General features: G+C 40.1%; 1 protein-coding gene across 1 annotated transcript in view; it reads left to right on the forward strand.

Annotated features, from left to right (window-relative positions):
* Positions 1–22,963, forward strand: part of LOC102059267 (netrin-4-like) — a 55,973-nt gene that overhangs the window by 8,539 nt on the left and 24,471 nt on the right. The window contains exon 3 of the mRNA XM_005432530.3: positions 13,139–13,402. Within this exon, the coding sequence (XP_005432587.1) occupies positions 13,139–13,402 (264 nt within the window). The remainder of the gene's footprint in view (positions 1–13,138; positions 13,403–22,963) is intronic.

Here is a 22,963-nt window from a genome sequence, read left to right on the forward strand (position 1 = left end):
TAATGTCAAACACCTGAAGACTGGCTGAAAATCAGCGAGTATACGCTCAGAGAGATACTGTGCATATAAATTATGAAAGGTAGCCCAACCCCAAAGGCTTTGTGTTAAGAAAATAATGGGGAAGAAGAAGAGAAATTATATATCAATGAAAATTAACGAAAAATCTTTAACAACTTTCTTTTATGACAGCTGCACAGGATAGGATTGACATTGCCTAATCTTACATTGCAGGTGCCAATAACCGAACTAGAATTCCAACAAAATAGATGTAGGGAAATACACATTTGTAAAGTCTGGTTTTCCTGCTTTAGGATGACATGAACTGCATGGTCTTTCTTTTTCTTCTCCATATAAAAAGTCTTAGATGATTGGATGACTTTTAAATACATCCTTCCCCTAAGTTTAATGTGACTTTTCTTGCTGGAGGTGACTGCTCTTATCATATCAAGCCATAGGCTTCGGAAACGAAACCGTTTAGATGCAGGAAGTGGAAGGGAGCAACCAGGTTTCACTATTCAACAGTGGGTATACCCTTCTTTGGTATAAATATTTGGTATAAATATTTGATTGTGCTATTAAACATATGTGGAAGGCTTTCTTCTAAAATATATGTGCAATTGCTCTGATAAATTCCTCTGACAAGAACATTAATGACTACTTAGTAATCAGATACGTAGTTTAGTCATAACCCTTTTCATTCATCAATCTTGAAACAGTCTAGATGGGAAAGACAGTAAATATCATTGGTATCATTTTATAGAGGAGACATAAAGGCACAAAGGAAGATTATAAGACCTTCCTATAGTCACAACAGAAGCTGGAGTGCCTTCACTTCCTTCTCTCTTCCTTAGAGAAGTCACAATCCTTTTGGTTTCCTTGTCTGGAAGTGATCATGCAGGTTTGGCAGTAAAACTTTGCTGCAAATTAAGCTCAGGTGTGACGTGAATGGTCCAGATAGGCTTCAAAAAACACAGTGCTTTCAGCAGAGTACTTCAAAATGCACTTGAAAAGAAAGAAATTAATGTACTATACCTGAGACACGGAAACAGCAGTAAGGAGAGACTGAGTTCATCTTTGTGCAACAGACTAGGAAAAACCTCTGCATATTACAAATCTGGAGCAGATCATCTGACTACTCAACTGTCTTGTTCTTGGAGTAGTAATTCTGCTGCTCAGTTAGCATGATATGTTTAAGCCAAATGTCTTCTGTAGAGAGATTACAGTTTGCTATATCAATACAGAATCCAAGCAACTAGTATAATTTTCCACTCTTGTGTGCCTCCCAATCAAAAATCTGGAAGTACTTTGCAAGATCCTTTAATGATCTTCAGCACACATATAATGGTCCTGTGGCCATTTCACAGAAGGGGAAAGGGCAGCAGAGAAAGGTGAAGTGTTTTGTGGTAAAACAGGACAATATTCTGGTTGAGTAAGGAACAGAATACAGGATCTGAGGCAAATGCCTTGGCCTTAAATGCAAAACAACTCTTCCTTCTCTAGTACAGTATCCCATATTGCCCTGCACTGTGTTGGCTTTTGTGCTTACTTAACCTTGGGGAATATCATGAAGACCATGTGTTGCTGCTACAACAAATCTGAGAAGTGGATGGCAGAAAATCAAATAATAAAACATTCATCCAACACAAGCCTTTGTGATTACAACTGTCAAAATCATTCTGTCAACTTGGGCAGCAACTACACAGAAATGAGTTTGTGTATGCTTCATCAATCTACACTGTGGTAGTAGATGCTAGAAAACAATATTAATAGCAAGAACAGTCATACATTTACAGGCCATACCTTTGCAGATCCCAAATAGTTCCATGGACTGTTACATGAATTGAATAAATACAGAGGTCACTTCCTCCACAGGATGGAGAGCTGAAGCTTTAAAGCAGCACACAGGAATCTCAGGGCAACGTAACAGTGAACAAGGCAAATACTGTTTCACAGCACATCCAGTCCAAAAGGATTCTGAAGTTCTGGACAGACTTTACGGAGACCTCTTAATCAATCCATAAAATGCCACTGTGACAAGGGTGCAAAAGCATCAGGCTTTTCAGGTCAGCAATATGACACAGCAGATTCTTTTGTGGCTGAAAATAAAGGAAGGCAGAGTGTAATTATTTAAAGTGATACCTGATCAGATTTGCCTGACACTGCTACTGTTGCTACAAGTCTCACAGGAGCTTTGCCCATGCATCTCAGAACTGCAGTTTTATACCTAGTGTCACAAATGTCACCAGGGCATCCCCTGAAAAACACTGACTCCCAACTGACTTGGAAGGAAGCTGACTGAATCCCCACCACTACTTTGTGCAGTATTCTCTGCTTCTTGTTCACCTCCACTCTGACCTATCCAATTACTGCTTCTGGCTAAGCTGAGAAGCTCACATCACAAGCTGACAACATTTCTGAAATGATCAAAAACGTTCCAACTTAAATGCTAATTAACGCTCTGAGATAAATGCCAGTTTTCTCTGCTGAAAGGGTTGAAGTCATTTCTACTGCATGACACTCAGGTTTTTCTTGGGTGTTGTCCCATTTATTTGGAGAAAAGACACAAATTCCTTTTTAACAGGGCACAAAAGGAATCAAAAAAAGAGATGGCTTTCTAAGAACACTTGGGTTTAAAACCCATGTGGGACACATCATAAAACAAGATTTCAGGTCAACTGGCTTCCAGAACTGAATAATGTAGGCACGATAGGACAAGGTAATAGAGCTGCAATAACTTAAATGCACCTGCATGTAACTTTACATACAACTGAGATGTATTTCCCTGAGTCAGCACACTCTGGTGGTCCTCCAAGACCACTGAAAGAGGCTTTTCCTGGAAGCAGGACAGGAAACTTGGCAGAAGAGAAACTTTTAGGAGACTAAAATGTAAGCAGAATACATTTGGGTGAGTGATGTGACAACATCACAACAGAATATAAAGTATCAGTAAGTCAGGATGTATCCCCTGTCTCTTGTAGATTATCCCTTATCTTTTACCTCTGACAGGTTCACACATCTCCATTCCATTTCAGATAAGGTACAGCTGAGACAGAAGGTGTCATGCACTCGGGAACAAGTCCTCTAGAAATGCAAGGAGATGGCTACCTAATGTCTCTTCTGCAGTTTTCTTTTACTCCAGCATTTACTAAATCCCTTACTCCTGTTCAGATCCAGAGTACTTCTGCAGCTAGAATCTATCTAGCTGAGATCCTAGGTCCCTCATCTTAACTATTCTGGCAATAAACTTGCTCTATTGATGATTTCTGGTCTAGGAGGCAGAGCAATTTATTCACTGCCAATTGCCTACACATCATTTGCTTCATGTGAAGTACCACAAAGTCAACACCTACTTTTATGCTTATGAACACTTGTCAGTGAAAATGCTCCACTAGCACGTCTTAAGTCCTGACCAGCCTACCAAGTACCCCGTGTTTCGCCTGTTGACTTCTATCACTATAAGAGATGATATATTAAACGGGAAACAAATGCTTCTAATCTTTATCCTATTCTTAAGGGAGAATGTTCTTAACTATTCTTAAGGGAGAATAATTACTGCTATGCTCATCAGCTTCAGTATGCCAACCTTCAACATAACATCATGAACTAAAACCAATCCCACCTTTTTAAGGTCTGTTCATCTACTGTAAGTGCATCTACAGGCAATGCTTGCATGGAGTCTTATGCATCAACTGAGACCTTTTTTACCTACTTGTCCATCCATCTGTTTTTCTAATTTAAAAACACTGTGCTGTATAGTCATGGGGCCTAAAATGAGCCTTCAGGTCAGCTAATGTAAATCAAAACTCTGGCCCAAACAAATGGAGAAATTACCACAACTTTGCATCACACATTAGTGTGACTTAGAGTTCAAACATCATATGGGGAAAACAGGAGCTGAAATGTTTCAACCTGTATCCTGACAGCATGTGCACTCAAGGATCTGAGAGATTAAGAGCACATTTTTAATAAACTGGAATATCAGGAAATGGAAACAAATGTTTTCCTCCATCGAAGATGATGTTTTCATGAAAGGAAGACATTAGCATGCAAAGTGGGTAGAACACTGACCTGCTTATAACCACCAGACCCAAAAGGAGACCATTCCCCTATTGGGTCTAGCTAGTGGAAGGGAGTTTCGAATCAAAGGCTGGTTCATTTATGTGAGTGTCTGTGTGACAGATGACACCAATGAAGTGTGATATAATAAACCCATTACTGGAATTCACTGGGGGCTGGAAGAATTGTGTATGCCTGAATTAAGTAACTGGTTTCTATGGCAACATGTTAAGTGTGCCTTGCACAGAAGACCTGTTCATTCTCCGTTTTGTATCCTGTGGTGACCTCTTTAGGGACAGAAGTCCCCAGCAGTGCCTTTTGTCAAAGACGAGTGGACTCGCTTTGTAGCTAAAGACTTTTAATCACTCTTCTAACACACTCTGAATGCCAGATCAAGACATGTTGTGATGGGATGCAGTTCTGTCTGCTTCAAAAGCCACCAGGTTGTTCAGACAGAAGCCACAGTCAACCCTACAGAAGTCCTTTTTCTCTGCACTGACACTGAAGACCTCTGCTGCCTTTCTCCATCTACAAGGACTCCCTGAGCAACAGCTATGGCAGAGGGGGACCACTTACACACAGACACCAAACCAGGCAAGGGACAGGGCTCTGTGTGGAATGTATATGATTGTGTACCAAGCATCTACATTTTTTTCTGTCTTTTCTCAGGCTTTTCTTTTACTGTATTCACGCCAAACCTTTTGATGAACAAAGAAGGATCCCCCCACACACACATACCTCATTAAGTGGCAACATCAATAATTCAAGAGGTCACCACTGAGGTTTCAGTGGCTTCTTAAAGGTCTGATCTCATATGGCAGTGGGGTCACTGAAAAGAAACATGCTTAGCACATCACAAATTTGAATTCCTAGTAGCTAAGATGCAAAGGCAGGGTCTTGCAGTGCAGTGAATTGTCCAACAGTCACCAGGACTGGCCTCTCAAAGTTCCATGATGCTCAGGTTATTCTGACTTCCAGCCGGAAAGGATTCCAGGAGGGATTAGTCACTAGTGAAGGTAAGTGCCTGAATGTTATGACTAGGGCTGTCTGTTCAGCATTTCATTTAACTTGAACTGTAGAGAAGATAGAATGCAGAGGCAAGTTGAGAGGAAGCAGTTAACACCAGCAGTGTAAACAAGCAGATAGCACTGCCAGGCCCGGCTTCCCTGGAGAAAGAATGAAGGGGCTCAAGGATTTGTCTCTGAAGAGAATTTGAACTGATGAGACCAGTCCAGCATTCTCATCCCTGGCAAGTGAACTTCAGGAGAGCACCAAGTGTCCTACTCTGACCTGGCTTGTAATGAGCTATTTCACAGACATTTTGAACTTCATAAACTGTCCAGAAAGACACAGTAGGGGTTTTTTTGAGCATTGCTTCTCCATTTCCTGAACACACAAGGCAGCAGGTATCAAATGATTTTTTTTTTCTTACCTTGTTCTACAAAACCTTAGTGTAATTGCAGCCATTAATTTTTTCCAAGTCTCAACTGTGAAAAAATATAAATCTTACAGATTCTTTGTAATTGTCAAACTCCAGGCAAAAGAACACCTAACTGTTTGCTCTACAGCTGTCCACATATCACTGTCATGGTGAGACTATACACTTAGCCAAGTCAGTTCATGTGTAAGATTTCAGCCAAGAGATGTACAAGAGATACAGAGATATAAGTGGCTCTCATAAGAAATGGATGCTCTCCCATGAGAATATGGCTTGGTTGACATTGGTTTACACTGACGGTGATGGGTTGTTTTAACTTTCCCTGACAATTCAGCAGAGTGAAATGAGTCTCCTCATTCTCAATCCAGTTCCCAGTTGGGCTGTCTGCATCACAGAACTGCTCGTGCTGCCCTTTGCCATTTCAGAGCAGGTATCATTCCTCATAATGAAAAAGGACACTGCACTTTCTGGGAGCTTGGAAATGTTCTCACATCCCCATGTAAGGTGGTGCTATGTAGAATGGAAGGAATTTTGTGCATTCCCTGTATACAGACAGCAAGCTGAAGGTTTTTGTGCCCAATAGTCTAGATTTTGTACTCCGACTACATTACCTGGCTTGATAGAAGATACTGCTTCTCCCTACAAACCTTGCCTTCCCATACAAATATAGATTTACATCTGCAAATAACCTGAACCTACAGAATACATTTTGTTTGAGGAAGAGAAAAAGTCTGCACGGCTCTTCAGATTTGTCTGCCTCTAACTTCAATTGTGCGGTCTTTGTCCATCGTCATATTGGCAGCAATGCCTAAATATTAATATTGATGTCACACTGACTGGATTACTGGAATAACCTCAAAGCAAATGCAAACTGGGGGGATATTGACCCTTTCTGTTTCAGAAAACACAGAATGAATTCAAGTTGCTACTGCCTTGGCGGTAGCTGAGTTTACCCAGATCAGAGAAATTAAAAAAATCAAATGCAAATTATTTCTTTAACAAATTATTACATTCTATACTGGCTTCTAAGTTGTATTCTCTGGAAAGACAGAGAAGCAGTGGATCATGACTGAAAAACACTATTCCATGAATCGTCCGAATGGGCTTTCTAATAGCTAAGAGAATAGCTAGACTTTCTTTGTGCTCCAAAGAGTATTTCAAAACAGGAAAAAGACTACTTCTTAGTAGTAACTACTGTACCACAAGATGGAAGAATTAATTTTAGCCAAGGGGCTCCATCAAATAAATCAGAAGATATTTTCCACTGGGTAGGAAAAATTCTGAGACTATTGTTTACTATTCCTTTAAGAACAAAATCAACTCACATGAAAATCTCTTAATGAAGAGGATTTAGCACTGATGAGAGTTTTTATTGCAGCTTCCTTCTGATGGGCCTAGTGTAAGCACATAGACATGTCTGACCTCATTAACCTGACTGTGTGCAACATGATCAACATAGCTTAAAGATGATTTGTAATATCAAATTCTTGTTCTGCACAAGGATCTTCTTTTGTAGGAGGCCATGCATTGGCACTGCCCTCTGTTTATGACTCATATTCCTTGACCTTAGGCTATGAGCTTGCAAGGGGAAACCTTTGTTGTGTCCACATCTTTTCTGACTAATACTGGCTGGAAGATCAGGTTAAGAAAACAGAATTATCTGCATCAAGAATGGTGAAGCAAAACATATGGCAAGAAATCAAAAATTTGAGACACTGTCTCCGGAATGAAGATGATCTCTTGACTGATGATAAAATATCACCCTTGTGAAGCTGTGCCAACTTGTGTACAGCTCAACCAATCCTCTAACAGTGACTACCATTTTTAGCTTTGCATACTTACAGCATTCTCCAAACGTCCTTGCTCTTAGAAAGGTCAGGAGAGGACAGGGTAGTGGCCATCTTTTTGAGGCGCAGCTGATTGACTTTTGAAAATGAGAATGACAAATATGCGCTTGATAGCAGATATGCAGATAAGCATGAATGTCCTACTCAGCATTCAGCTCCAGTGTCAGCTCCTGATTATAAGGGAAACTCAGGATCTAGGATGTATTTCCACAAAGGGTTGAGACTATAAAGGTGGTGAATACCCTCAACTTCCACCCAGTTCAATGGAAGCTGAAAGATTTCTAGGGTGTCCTTTAGCAGATTTAACCACCATCAGATTTCCTTCTGCAGCTTTGTGTATGCTACTTTTATGAAAGCTGCACACTGATGTTTAGAGAAATGACTGGGACATTTCAGAGCAGTCTGTTACAGCAAAAAAATGAACAGAGCTTCCACAGAGCTTGATACTAGATAGATTTAATTACATGAGAAATAGTTTTACAGTGGCCATTATGGGAAGGCCTTTTCAGGGCTTGCATCTTAATTAAAAGAAAACACTTTTTCCTTACACTCTCTTCATATCTTTTACATGAATATAAAGGAAAACTGCAAATTTGTGTCGTATCTTTGAGAAATGAAGAAATAATCATATTTCTGCCTTTCTGCAAAAGGCAGAAGTCAAACATCTATCTGTATAGAAGGAATCTGCTTCATAGGCTTCAGAAACACACTGCTTGTGAAGTAAAAAAAAAAGGAACAAATAACAGTGAAAAGATGGAGTGTCTCTTCCTACAGCTCATGACTCTAGGAGTTCACCAATACTTAGATCCATTTCTAATCTAATCTTTAAAACATTTATGCAGAAATGGTTGAGACAGCCAAACTCCTATCTTTTATCTATTTTTATTGAAATTGCATGTATTGAAGATCCATCTCTAGGGATTCTCAGAGAATTTCACAGATATACATTTATTAATCTTCCTCCCATTCCATGAAGTATTTGAATAACTGCATCCTATTTTTACAAAAAGCAGGCAGGACATACAACAGACTTCTCCTATTCCTAATGAATTCACTGGCAAACCAGAACAGCATAAGGCTTAAGTTACTTGCTGAATGTCATACTGAACAATTGCGCTGGGGCTTTGGACAAATAGTCACATTCCCAACTTTGTATTTTGGTGACAGTGACATCTCTTCCTTTTTTACAGCAATAAAATTCTTCCCTGTAGCATATAAAATTATCAACCTATATGTGCAACCACCAATCTGTCTCCTAATTTAGCATTCATTTTTTTCTTAGGGAACCACAAACCGAAACACATTCATTTAAAATATAATCTTATATTTTTAGTACAGAAAAAAGTTTAGTGGTTTTGTTTGTGGGGGTTTTTTTAGGTAAACTATGCATTTCTGGGGAAAAAAATTAGAGCATGTAAGGTGAGATACCATATCTGTTTTAAGAATTCATCCCACTCTACAATTATTTGCATCAATACACATAGTAGACTAATAAGTATAACTTATGGTTTGTAACATATTGCTATTGACAGTAGGGCAATACATATGCTCTGGAAAATCTAATGACTGACACTTTAATGTGAGAAGAAACATCCAATCAAATATTAAAAATGAGCCAAGAGATGGTGATTACATTATACTCTCCCTTGTGCTCAAATGTTTTAACCACCAATATTTCAAGGAGAAAATGTCCTCCAGAAGGGAAGAGAGAGGGAAATTCCATCTTTCAGTTTTATGCATATATGAAATAATGTTGCTAATACTTATGCAATTACAAAATAAAACAGTGCTACCTGTGTGCAAAATGCAGCTCACCTAAACCTGCTTATATTGGCACAACATATCTGTTTTGACTCTGCTGATACAAAATGTCTTTGTTTAAAGTAAGTCCTCAATATCTTTGATTTTTACAAAGTTAAGCAAGGCTAATTCCTTAGTGGTTGTTGAATCCGAGAAGAACATATAAATTCCACTCCCAAAAGACTTCACTAGTGTTATGTCACCCAAATAATATCTTTAACACTTAACAAGTCTTGCCTTGGGAGGGATAAGGACAAACAAATCCAGTCTCACCACTGAGCTTATTCCAGACAGAAATGTGTCATGAATTAATCATACAAGCAAACTCTTGTACCTCAACTGGAATGGAATACTGTTTTTTTTTAAAAGGATGCCACAGTCCCTAATGGACATCCAAGCTATTAACATCTCTACTCACAAATAATGTTCAGAGTTCTAAGGGGATATGAAAAATGCCAAAGCAAGCTCCCTCGAGAGATTCAAGGCCAGAAATGAAAATATTTGCAAAACAATAAACCCACAGGGAATCCAACCTTTTTCCAAGCTGTCAAGCAAAGAAGCAAAAAACAATACAGCTTCGTGAAAGCAAATGGACCTATGCTGAGAGAAGAGCACCCAACAGCTGTTCTTTTGCCTAAAGAACTTAGTTCTATCTGGATGCCAATTAAGACATGGGGAGGATGGATAATTGACTGGAGATCCCAATACATGAATCCATCTCTTTAAACTTATCATGCTGTATAGAAAATAGGTTTCTAGTAGCACAATGCAATACACAAGATTTCCTTCACAGTTAACATAGCACAATGCAAGACTATTGCCATCAAGCAGAAGTATAATGCCAGAGACACAGAGCGAAACAAAACACTTTGGCCACTATCTAGTAATTTCTTTCAGAGAGGCCCAGTAAAAAGTCTTGTTCTTCACCTCATTCACCCTTCCTCCCTGTCTCCTGTGAGGAGATCCATAGCTGTTCACAACTGGGATCTCTGGGGCACAGACACATTAAGCCTCTTGCTCAGCCTTGTATAAGGAGGTTAATATCAAACACTTAATAAAATTAAATACACTGATTGGCAGCTGATCTTTAGAACAATCAGAACAAATGACTTGTTAACAGTTCAAGTTACAGGCATTTTTGAATGCCCTGCTAAGCATTTTGTTAAGCACCAGCAAGTTCTTTGTTTAAAGGAGTAACTTCAAGAAGAAAGTACCACCAGAAGATGAATAAGCTGACTGGAAGTTTACCACAAGAAGTGAACTCAGAAAAACTTAAGCACTAGCTGGGAGAAAGGTAATCCCGGCAGGGGGAGATGGCACCCACTGACTCATTGACCACCTACTCAAGAAATGCACATACACACACACACACAAGACCAAAAGAGAAATACAAACTGAGCACATGGACTAATTAAGATAAGAAGTGAGAGAATTGCTTAACAAATAGAAAACTAAGTACTAAATGATGAAAAAAATATGTAACTGGCAACCAATGAAGGCTGATATCTTTGCTGAACTGTATAACTCGTGTAAAGTTTTGACAACTGGGGGGCTAGGCATTTGTGGGTTACCACCTAGCTCCCTACTTCGCACAAACTAGAATAAAAGAATAGAAATACCTCGACTGGGTGTGTGAATTCACACTGCACACCAGGCAATGAGCCCACATACGGGACAAGGACACTGGCAGATCTTGCAGAAGCTAATGACATATTGATTACTTTCCTACAGATGTCTTGTCCTGTAGCAAAGTACCTCTTGCATTTATGTTCTTCAGCCAGTGATCTGTTAGGTATCCACAGGAGAGCTATCCTGAAATGAGATACCATTTTTACTAAGCATATATATTAGAGAAGCCATAGACAAGAAAGCTAAGTGTGAGAATAGAGTTTATAAAAACCAGTGACTGAACAGACCACTTTACCCTTGGTTCCTCTGTTTTATGCCAATTTAGAACAGTTTCACAAGGACTTTAAACCATTAATATCCCAGTAGTTATTTCTGAACCCTGCTTTGAGATCTCTGAGCTTAGCAGGCTTGGCAAAACAATTGCATCTAGTTCACTGCCTTTGCCTTAGATTAATTGACTATGTGGGAGGAAGATGTGTGTGTCTGTACACAACCAGGTGCCCACGACTCTAAGAAACCACTGCACCTTGTGTGGTCCACAGGGGACTGGGACAAAGGAGAGAGAGTTCATAAAACTGGTTTTCACTAGAAAGATCAGACCATCCTGGATTAGGGGAACTGGGCAGAGGAGATTTGGTCTTTGTCCTGTGAATCCATCAGTAAGGGGAATGCTGGGCACCTGGACAAAACAGAATGGGCCATTTGCTTATGGTTCCATTGACTGGGGGAATGTAGACATTGGGGTGGAAAGGCCTGGGCTACTTTGTCATGGTTTCGTTGGTCAGGGGAATGTAGGCACCTGCATTGCACAGCCTGGGCAATCTGCCCATAGCTCTATCAAACAAGGAAATACGGGCACCTCTGATCTCACCAAACAGGGCTGTTTGCAGCTACTGTAAGTAGCTGACAGTATAAAAGAAGGGAATTAAAAGAAAAAAGAACAGAGCTAACCAAACAGAAAATGCTGTGGACAGGTGGGAAACGTACCACTTCCTTTCCTGTGGCACTGCCAGATGTAGCTCTGTACAAAGCCTGGCAGCTGATTCTGTTACTTTAATGGGGTTTTTCTCCCCATGTGCCATGAACATGCAACAGAATTATCTCCCAGGCATGTAGCACAACCTCTTTTCTGGCTTCTGCAAGCAACAAGGAGCAAAAGTATTTTACGTGCTTCAAGTATATTGATTGGTCAGTTCAGCAGAAAGAAAGAAAATGAAAACCAAAGTGCGAGAGAAGGAGGGAATCCCTATAGAAACAACACTTTCACTCTGCTAATGGAGTTAGTCAGACGCTGTCACCACTTGTAAAGCATGGCCAAAGAACCCTGAAGGTAAGCCCCTCTGCTGTGATGCAAAACTCAGCCAGAGGAGAAAACAACTCTCAAATTAGAGTTAGCATATCCATAGAGGACACCTAAGCCTGGAATGAATGCAACCAGCTCTCTAGTTCACTGGCACGGAATGTGGTGCAGCCCTCCATTATCAACCTCTCCCCAAGAGCAACAGAAACAAACACACTCTGAGAGATACAGAAGGGTAGAGCAGTCCACATGCCGAAATACATGTCCCTTTAGTCACTGTTAAACACTAAATTAGAGCTGTGATACTCAAAACCAAACTGTTGCTGCTCTGAAGAACTATCAAACAGCATAAAAGCTGTGACAAAAGAGTAACAACCTGCTGACTGCCAATAGGCATTAAGGCACCTTCTGTCCTGCAAGCCCGTTGCAGTGTAGATACTTCTCTCTTCCTAATGAATACACCAGCCGGCTTTGTTTGAAGACAGGGTTGTCTCGATGCTTACTCATCCTAAGCCAAGCCATGTTTTCTAACATATAGCTCAAGTGACCAAGCCAAAAGCCTGACCACAGTTTCCACTTCCTTCACAGATCCCCTTAGTGCCTTAGTGTACCTGACTCTAAAACTCCTGCTAAAGCCACGTTCCTAAAATGCTTTGAGAAATTTGGATGGCATTAATACTGCATTTATGTCAATAAACCTTGGATTTCTCTGAGTGACACTGTTGTCCCTTGGGTTAGAAACACAACCAGTGCTTGACAAGTTACCACACATTGGCTAAACTGCAAGAAGTGACTGGGGTCAGTAATCCCAGGGAGAGGTGTTTAAACTCAAGCATTTCCTATCTCACATCTGAGAGGGGATGAAAGCAGGTACATAGACACTTGCTGTGCTTGGCCAGCTGGGGGTAATTCAGCTGTAATGTTCTGGCATCAGTCACAGCCCCACAACTGCTTATGCAGGGTCATCTGAATAGGAAATACTACTTTTTCATGAACATTTCCTTGGGATGTTTGATCTGTATGCAGAGTCCTATACCTATTCTTGGATGTGAATCTTCCGTCTTTCAGGTGATTTATCGTGCCTTAAGCCCGGCTAACAAGATTGAAGACCCCTATAGTCCTGAGGCTCAAGATCTCCTGAAACTCACCAACCTCCGCCTCCTTTTGTTAAAAAGACAGGAATGTCCATGCCATGGCTCGGGATTGGTAGAGAAACCCCAGAGATTTGCCCACTATGCTATTTATGATCTGATCATCCGGGGAAGCTGCTTTTGCAACGGGCACGCAGAGGAATGTGAGCCTGCCAACAGGACGGGAGTCACGGAGAATGTGGTGAGTTCTAGACATTCACTAACTTGCTGAACTTGTTACCTACTTGTGCTTTCTCAGCCTAACTGTACATTTTGTGGATGATCCTGTCCAAGGCTCCCTAAACCTACCTAAACCTACCTACCTTCCCCATTGGTGAAACCTAAACCATTCAGTCACTCTGGGAAAAGATTGTCTTTAACCCTTGCTGCAGTTCCGTATTAATTGCATTGCAAGAGATGGGTCCTTCTAAAAACTCTGGACCTCAAAATACTTACAAATTTAGAAGGGGCTTTGTAATTGGAACAGGTATCCAATCACAACTATATAGTGAATGAAATTTCCTACCTACCTATGTGCTTGCTCAGAACTGAACTAATCTTTTTGATGCAAAGACTACCCTAACCAGAATTTCAGCATCAGATCTTGAATCTCAGATTTTCTGAGTTTGTGAGACGTAACTGGTTCTGTCATACTTATGGTTTCAGCCTTTACTTTTAGGTTTTCAGTCTTCTGTGTTTTTATTACTTTCACTATACAGACAGCAGCGTTCAGGACATGAAAATAATTTCCACTCCCCCTTCTTTTACCCATTCATCTTAAAAAAAGTTAGATTTTCTTAAAAAAAGCCAGACCTTGTAGGAAAATTATTCTGTAGTGCTATGAATAGCTTCTCCCTGTTCAGTCTTATAACTGCATTTGACCCTGGATGTGCAGAAGGTGTGAGCGGAGTTGTGTTTGTACGCGTAGTCAGAAGTTGCGATTCAGGGCGAATGACTGCTGTCTCCTTTTTGATTTAGCTGCAAGTATTATATAAAAGAACTGTAATAACAGTCACAGGGAGATGAAGCTAACCAAATATCCAGGTACATCTAAACACATGTATCACAGACAGAATTCAAGCCACTTGAAACTAGTCAATGGCTCCAATGGTCCTGGAAGGCTTTCTGTCTCTTAATGGGTTTTGAAAACCAACCCCAAAACCCTTAGAACTTGAGTCCCTGGTGCACTCTGACATAACAGACTCAAGAAATACATCCTCAGCTAATTTCTGTCCCTTTAGATATATGGTACACTTGACATTTTGGTTTATTTTCTTATGGAATGTGTATACATTGTCTTCCTTTCAACTTTTCCAGGTTCAGAGGTAGGTATTATAAGATAATTAGGACTATATGAGTTTCACAACATTTGCAAAATCGTTTCTGAATCAGTTCCATCTGTGGTCTAAATCTAAGATTCAGCTACAGTATTCAAACACCAGGTGATATTATCAGATTCAGCTAACTATAAATATAAACTCACTTAATACATAACTATGTGGAGAAAAGCTGTTTGAAGAGTGCATCCTCCCTTTTGCATTCCGTTAAATATATACATAGTGAAACCAAATAGATGAATAACATGCTAAATGAATACAGCTGGTAGAAGAATAAACACTCTGCCCATCAGAAAAGGAAAAGAGAATATTGTGTATATTACTGCCATAACCATGTAACTATGACTGGTTATTTTTTTCCCCCACTAGTCACAAGGGAATAGAATCTTTTTGTGCCATCGATGACTTCATGGGGCAGAAGGTGAAACAGTTTTGATGCAATGCACTTCATGAGTGACTCTTGTCCCAGGAGACAAGAGGGTGGATGCATAACCTCATTTGCACAGGCACTAGCAAGTCTTTGCTTAAGCAGGGACTCAAATGCAGCAGTGAGAAAAGCCTTCCAGAGCTTTAACCACCCCTAGAATCCTAGATAAGGGCTGGAAAAGACCATAAGTGAGCTGGTCTGAGTCCTCACATAAAGGTATGATCAAGCACACCTAAGCCATCCATGCTTGTTGAACTGGTTTCTGAAAATCTCTGATGAAGAAGACCCAACAGCAACCCTCAGTAGCTCTTCCCATTTTGACATTTTGAAAGCTCTTCTTTAGTGCCTGCTTAAATAATTTCTGTTGCAAATTAAGATGATTCCTTCTCGTCCCCTCTCCCCCGGAGATCATGGAGAGCAGATGATCCTCATTCTGCAGATATGATTGGAAGGTTCTTACCTTATCCTTCCTTAGTTTTTGGGTTTTTGTACTAACCAGAGGTGTGGAAACTTAGGAGGTCAACATTTAAAATTCTACTCCCAGGTCATATTAGCCTGGAGTAAAGATGATCATGCTATTTTGCTCCTCTTTTCTCTGCTTTAGTCATTACACTCTAGCTCTTTCTCAAATATGCAGTGAAAATCCACTCCTGGAAGAGCCAGATTCCTGGATACTTTTACATTTTATCTAATACTTACCAATGATGATATTGTAGTGGTGAAAGGCGAGTTCACATAGGCACAGACCTCAGGATTTGGTTTACATAGCTAGCATGAGGGAGTTTATACACGGTATAACTTTGTATCTTACAGCATGGTAATCTTCTTGATTACATGCAGAAGGAAAAGGCCTTTGGTGGTGAGTGGTGAGGTGAACACCAATGAGACGTTTTATCTCAGCCAAACTACATTGCAACAAAAATTTTTGTCATCTTGCAGTTTCTCGGCAGAGAGGGGAAGGTGCTGTAATTTCAGTCACATGGTAACTAAAACAGGACGGGGAAAAGAGATGTTAGAAACAAACACTGCATGTCCAGAAACAATCTGATTCATCCCACTGGCCACATCTAATATTTAATGAACACATGGGCAGAGCGAGTCTCAAGACACACAGTTTTTATGTGGCTAGTGTGGGTGATATCACAGCATGAAAGCAGAGCAGCTTCATGTTTCCTGGGCTGCTGTCAAGTAGTTAAATAGAATGCTGGAAAAACACAGACCTCCACAGAAAGGCTTAAGTAACAGGAGTTGCAGTCTTTAAGAGTTCAGAGTCCTTCTACAATGTATTGATTTTCTATACTTAAAAGCAAGTCCATTTAGAAAACAACCGTAATTGTTTGCCATGGGATAGGCCCAAAAACTGAGATCATTCTGCAGTTAGGTCTTGGAAGAGACATAGCTGTGCTAACTTGTAAGCCTGCTCTTCTTACTCTTAAAAGAAATTGGTTTGATTTGTAATACTTCTAACACTGCTAGACTGATACTATATGGAGGCTAAATAATGGAGAAAACTAAAGCAAATTTCTTGATACTTTTGAACTGGCATTTTTCAACACCATTTTAGAGGGACTGGATGATCTATGACTACTAGATGATCTGTCAATGATCAATTTATCTGTGGATCTGTCAGTTCAGTCATGACAACCCTTTCAGCTTCTGCCTTCTCCACCGAGGCTGCCAATAAGAAATGCAGCTGTATGAGAAGCAGTGTCACAGATGCTGCAGTGTTGTAGAAATGAACGGATACAAGAAAACTGCAAATTGTAAAACTGACCTCCAAATGGTACATCACTCCTCATAGCTTGAAATCCTAGATAGATTCACACATATTCTCTCTGGCCAAAAGTCATTTGTGAAAATACTGAGTACAGCAAGATTCAAAGTAGACTTCCATAGGATCCAATGGAAATGTCCTTTGACTTCTTATTTTGGCAGTAAACAAGTAATAATTACTCTTTCAGTGTGCCTTGTTTTCATTTTTTTTTTTAACAAGCCATGCATCCATCTCAACACAATTTATCTAGATCACACTTCCTTTATTAACTACTGAGAATATCATGTCAGACAGCAGAAAAACTTCGAGAAATTAAGATGGGAGCTGTAAGCAACAGGCAAGAAACTTCTGGAGAAACATACCTTGAATCTGGGGTTTGTTGCCATTGACAGTGATGTCTTCTGTTTTCTATTCCCTGTCCTCAGACAAAAAACCCAAACAAACAAACGAAAAAACCAAACAGACACAGAGATGTCATACCCAACTTAAATAACTTCTTATCACAGCTAAGGACAAAATTCTTCTTTTTGTATTTCATGGCCTGCATTATTCAAATAAGTAGGTCCTTTGTCAGTGAGGGAAATTATTGAGACTGCATTTTCCCCAGAAACTACAGAGAAGCATTTTCTTTTAAATGGAGAGCATTAAGATGCCTTATAAGGGAAACAGCTGCCAGGACCTAGCCACCTGAATACATCTAGTTTTCTTCTACCATTGGATGCAATGGAATGTAATCCTGTTCCAGGTATTGCTGTTGCAGGATGCACAAAGTTATGTGTTGCTCTACAGTAAATTATTTCTTTATTAAGCTCCCACAAAGTTAGCAAGAGCTGTCAGGTTTAGGATCTGCTTTGATGACACATTTTAGCTGAGTTCAGGGGTGCTTCCAGAGCAAAGTTTACAAAGCAGAAAGCACACATGGGCAGAACACAGAATCTAGATCAAAGTCCTTTCTGTTTGCCAAACATTTCACAGTTCTCTTTCTAGTTCATGAGAAGTAAGTATAGACAGAGGAAAGCACATATGGATCAAAATGTTTTTGTACAAAGCATTAGGGCTTTTTTCCTTGTTGATTATTGGTACCTACACTGCCAGGAAATTCTTACAAGTGGCCTTGGATGTTTCTTTTGCTTCTTTATCCTGTTTGCAGAGACAAACTAGACTCCCTGTGGGTTTGATCCTCCACAATGAAGCAAATGGAAAGTTTTCCACTTACTTCAAAGGGAACAGGATCTGGTCCTAAGTAAGATTCCTTGTTTGGCATAATGGAGGTTACATAAGGTAAAACTTGTTTTTCTGCAGTGATTTTCTAGGTGACTTGGCTGAGTATCACTTGCAAATATTACCTCCTCTTCAGGTATCTTGCGCAGTTCTACTGATAATCCCCAGCTAAGTTTTCATGTTATCTGATGCAAGCTGTGCCAGTCTGTATGATGTCCAGCACTCTAAGATGCAGGAGGTGCTCTCTGTTGTAGCTGGCAATTCAAAGTAGGTTTTGTTTAAGAAAAAGTTACCCTGTGTACATCAGCTATGTGAGCAGCATCAAGAACATTAAAAAATAAATAAATTACAAGAGCTTCTAGATCATATCAGAATAAATTCTAGAAACAGAACCCTGTGCTGGTATTTTTCCAAAAATAAAACTGAATATGGACTTTAAATTCTGTTCATAATGACCTGAAAACAAAGAAGGTCATATAAATTACAGAGCAATGGGTAGTCATGAGTTACATGAACTACATGAAAAGAAAGTGCTGTTGCTGACACCTTTGCTACCCACAGCGGACCAAACCCTTTCAGAGAACATGCAGGTGGATGAGAAAGTTTCAGACATTTGTGTTCAGGGATGACAAAGAACCTGACAGGGAAGCATCATGGAAAGGTTCTCTTTAATTTTAGTGGATAGTTTTAGTGAGTTCCTAGTTTCCTAGGGCAAGATGTGCTTCAAAACTGTGACTCTAAATGATAGTTAAGTTCTCAAACAATTACTTAGATAAAAGTTGGAAAAGGATATTCAGACTTGTCTTGTAGGTCACATCCAGAAGATCCTATTTCATCACATTCTCACAAAAGTCATCAGAAACCTTAACTGAAGAATACCTAAGTAAATCTAAAAAAGAGCTTTCCTATACATGCTAAGCTTCTCTCGATGTTTCAGAGTGACTGTGAGGAAGACTGGCACATTAAAGTAATGCCTCTATTACTGCCAGGAGTTGGTTCTTGGTCAGTCCAAAAATCAACACCCCTGTCCTTCTGAGTTGTTAAAAATTGGGATCCAAGAGAAAATATGGTACATAGTCCCCCTTTATTTTAGGTGTACTGTATCCTCCAAATTCAAGTACACCTCTGGGTTGGTGTCTGGGGTGTTTCCTTTCAAAAAATGTATTAATTCTGGTAAGGTTTCTTATAGTTTTGACTCAGATGCTACATCAGATATCTCCTAGAATCGCACAAAACTTGCAGTAGTGCTCCTAATGAAAAAGTTTTAAAGGTTTGAGTACTGTTCGATACAGACTTAAGCTCTGTAATCTGGGTTCATCTCCACAGTTTTTGTGAACATTTCTGATTTTGCTGGCTTTTCAGCACTAGACTCAAACTTTAACAAGATTGTCCTCCCCTCCCAAGAGAATCCGCACTACTTTGCATTACAGCCATTTCAGCTGGAACAGCAGGGACACATGTAAGCAGCAGTTCACCTAGTTCTGAACTGACATTCTGGTAAAGTTCAGGTGATGTTAGGTCTAAAATAGTTCCAGGGACCATTCCTAGGTAGTTTAGAGGCAGGTTCTGCCCATCCCCTGCCTTTTCACTTAGCACTGTCTGCTGAAGTGCAGGCAAGAGCAGGAGTATTTGTGTGCTGGGTGCAGCCTCATCCACCTGCAGTGGCCAAGATGCTCCTTATTAGGGGGAACATACCCTGCCTCCTTGTTGAGCTCTGAAATTAAATTAGTTGTTGAGTGCTATTTCATCTTATGAAAGATGGCTAATTTGGCTACTTTGGTGTACCCTGACAATATACCATGGCATACTGCATCTTCAATTTCCTTGTTGCACATAGGGTATGTGGGCTGTGCTTCCTCCCTCTTCTGATCATAATCAGTGTGTTTAACATGATATCCATGCAGGTTCCCCACGAGCTCTACCGAGAACCTGTGGTTTGCAGCCAGAGCATCTGGCATTCATTCCATCAACATGATGTTTTGAGTACCTATGGTTTAGAGAATAACAATTTTGTTGGTATGATCCATATAGTGGTTCCGTCAGCTGGAATTCTGCAATTATAAAGTCAACAAGTTTTCCCTACATTTTATTATCTTTGTGGAAATATCTTTTACTACTACTGAAGGCTAAATCAGAAAAACATGCCTATTCAGGACTGGCATTTAAACACATGCCTAATTGTTTTCCTAAATCAGGGCTCAGTGTTGATCCACCCATGCAGACACTCAACTGTAGGGAACCGCCTCTTGCTTTATGGGATGGGGTAGAAAACAACTTCTGACATTATTAGATTTAAACAGAACTTTTCTTAAAAGCAATGGCTACGGGTGAGCCATTTAAATGTAATTTAATTTTATTGCTTAACTGATGTCATTAATAGTGTTTTTTGTTGTTTTAATCACTTAAGTGATGTTCTCTGCTACTTTCGTATCTGTGAAAGAACTGTAATAACCCTGCTAGTAGAAACATTTGATGGGAAACACTTGTAAATGTATTTTAGGGGTGGTAAAATAAGCCTTATAGTTCTTGTAAGGATTGCTTTTCACATTAAAGCTACAAGAATCTATGTGTGTGTGTCGAAGACAGAAAAATAATTGCTTCACCTCACAGCTATCAGCCGCCACTTGCTACCAATACCTCTCTGATGTCCCATAGTACAGCAAATTTCTGAGGTTCTTTTGTTTAAGCTCCACACAACATATACTGTTCTGTCTCTAAGTAGAATTTGACACAGCTACCAACACTAAGAAGTTGCTGTGAATGTGACAACCATAGGAGCTGCTGTGTTTGGCCTCCTACATTAAGTCCTTGTGCTTTTAAGTTCCCTTGGAACTGAGTAGACTGCTGTGTTGTTTCTGTCCTCAGCTCACCTACATGTTACTAGAACAAAAGTTTTCAGTCTTTTACCAAGGCTTTTCCAGACCTTCCAGCCAGTTCACTCATCCCCAATAAATCTCCCAGTAATTTAAGCAAATCTTTCTGGAGTTGTACCTTGTGGATACCTGGAGTTTGCATTTTAACACATTGGCAGCAGGTGCACACAAAACATGGAGCAATTTTGCACAGGATTATAAACAAATTCCATATTACTCAGTGCAAAAATTGCAAAATCCTACATATATTTCCTTGCCTGGCTTCACTCACTGTGCTGAAGGGTCCTGGGGATTAGCTTTGCACCCTTTAGGCATTTAGAATCCTTTCTTTGCTGTGCACAAGTTCTCTGCTAAATCACAGGCTTTCTAGCCCTTTTTCTCTCTTCTCAGATTCCTTCTAAATTTGGCTGGCCTTGTGCCTTTTTCAGCCCTGCCCTTTCCCCACTCTCCAAGCTGCAGCCATCTGCAGAGAAGTTGTAGAAAGCTATTTTTCTCTTGGCTTCATCTATGCCATTACTCAACATAATTTCACTTCAATGGGAGCTATGCATGCTGCCAAGTTCACTCAATAGAGGTAAAAAATCAGAGAAAAGCTCACAGGCCCACTTTGGGAGTGGATTTTCAATCACACACCCCTAGAGCCACTGCGGATTAACCAGCAGAAACCCAGCTAAGTCGAGACAGTTGCTGGAGTTAGCCAGACTTATTACAAAGTAAACGACGGAATTATTTTGCCTGTTGAATGAACAGGTCATGTCCAAACTTCTCTGAACTGTTCAGTGTGTGCTAACCCACTATGCCTAACCCGTAAATCCAGCAATCCTTGTCCGTATATCAGAATTTAGAGCTTCTCCCAGTTCCTCCTCCCCTGAAAACTAATTCTGGGTCTTTTTACAGCAAAGGTTGGTAGTCAGGCCAGACTGTTCAGTGGCATCAGGAACAAAGCCTCAAACAAGACCAAACTCACTTATGCCATTCACTTTCAGGAGGCTTGAACAGTGGTATTTACTCATTACGTTGTGATTCAGGCATTCACCTATTAAAATACAGAGCCTCACTCCCCTTCCTGCTTCCTCCATTCTTAAGACACTCACCAAGAGCTGGTGACCTGTTGTAACTCAGGGGTTGCACTTCAGCATGACTTGTATGCAGTCTGTTACAGATTGATAATGGAGTTGTTGGCACTGTAGGTAAAAACAAGAGGACAGCTTAGCCCAAAAATGAATAAAAATCAAGCCAGCATTCAGAAAGAAAAACAATAGGAAACCAGAGTGAAATGTGGGCTAAAGGCACAGCCAGGTGTGTGTGTAAAACTCATGGAGGTGAATTCAGGCAGAGGATGGAGTTGTGTCTTGAAACTGTCACAGGCTGAGTTATATTCCCTCACACGTAGCATTAATTTTGTATCTTTTCTGGTCTATTTATCCTGTTCTTTTACTGTTCAAAAGGTCTTAGTGATGCTAGTCTGCATATTCAACTAAACACTATCACTGATTTTTCTTCACCATTACCTATGCAGTGAATTTGGAACCAGTGGCAGCTCATTCACTCACTGCTGTGGAGATGAAAACCTGTATGGGCTCAGGTGGCTTTGCCACAAGTGTCCAAGCTCTACTAATCCCTGCCAAGTTCCCTCAGACTTAATTTACCAAAGTGACCAAGTACAAGCCAGAAATTCAGTTCCCTCAGAAAACACCCATATGTGTACTAGTTTTTAGATGCATATACTTACTAGACCTTTTCCCAGAAACCAGCAAGTGCATAGGAAAATAATGGCTTTTTTCATTCCTGACTAGAGCAGGAATCTAAACTGTCAAGCTACTCGTAGCCAGCACTCTGATATGTGACTTACTCCCAAGCCACCCATTCTTTTAGATCTTTGTGAATTTGAAGAAGATGACAGAATTTTTTAATTTGGCATCTTAAAAGTCATATGTGCTCTCCTCAGGACCTGATATTGAAGGATTTATTATAAATTTGCATGGATACATCTCTTCATTTGGAGAGACAACAGAGCCCATTTGAACTGTAAGAGAAACAAAGAGGAACAGCAGGCACTGTTTTGTATTTAACTACTTAAAATAACCCAGAAAGAGCAATTTTACTAAAAGCAGGTAAGGGACTAGCCTCT

The sequence above is a fragment of the Falco cherrug genome, chromosome 4 (assembly GCF_023634085.1).
Source record: "Falco cherrug isolate bFalChe1 chromosome 4, bFalChe1.pri, whole genome shotgun sequence".
Taxonomy (NCBI): domain Eukaryota; kingdom Metazoa; phylum Chordata; class Aves; order Falconiformes; family Falconidae; genus Falco; species Falco cherrug.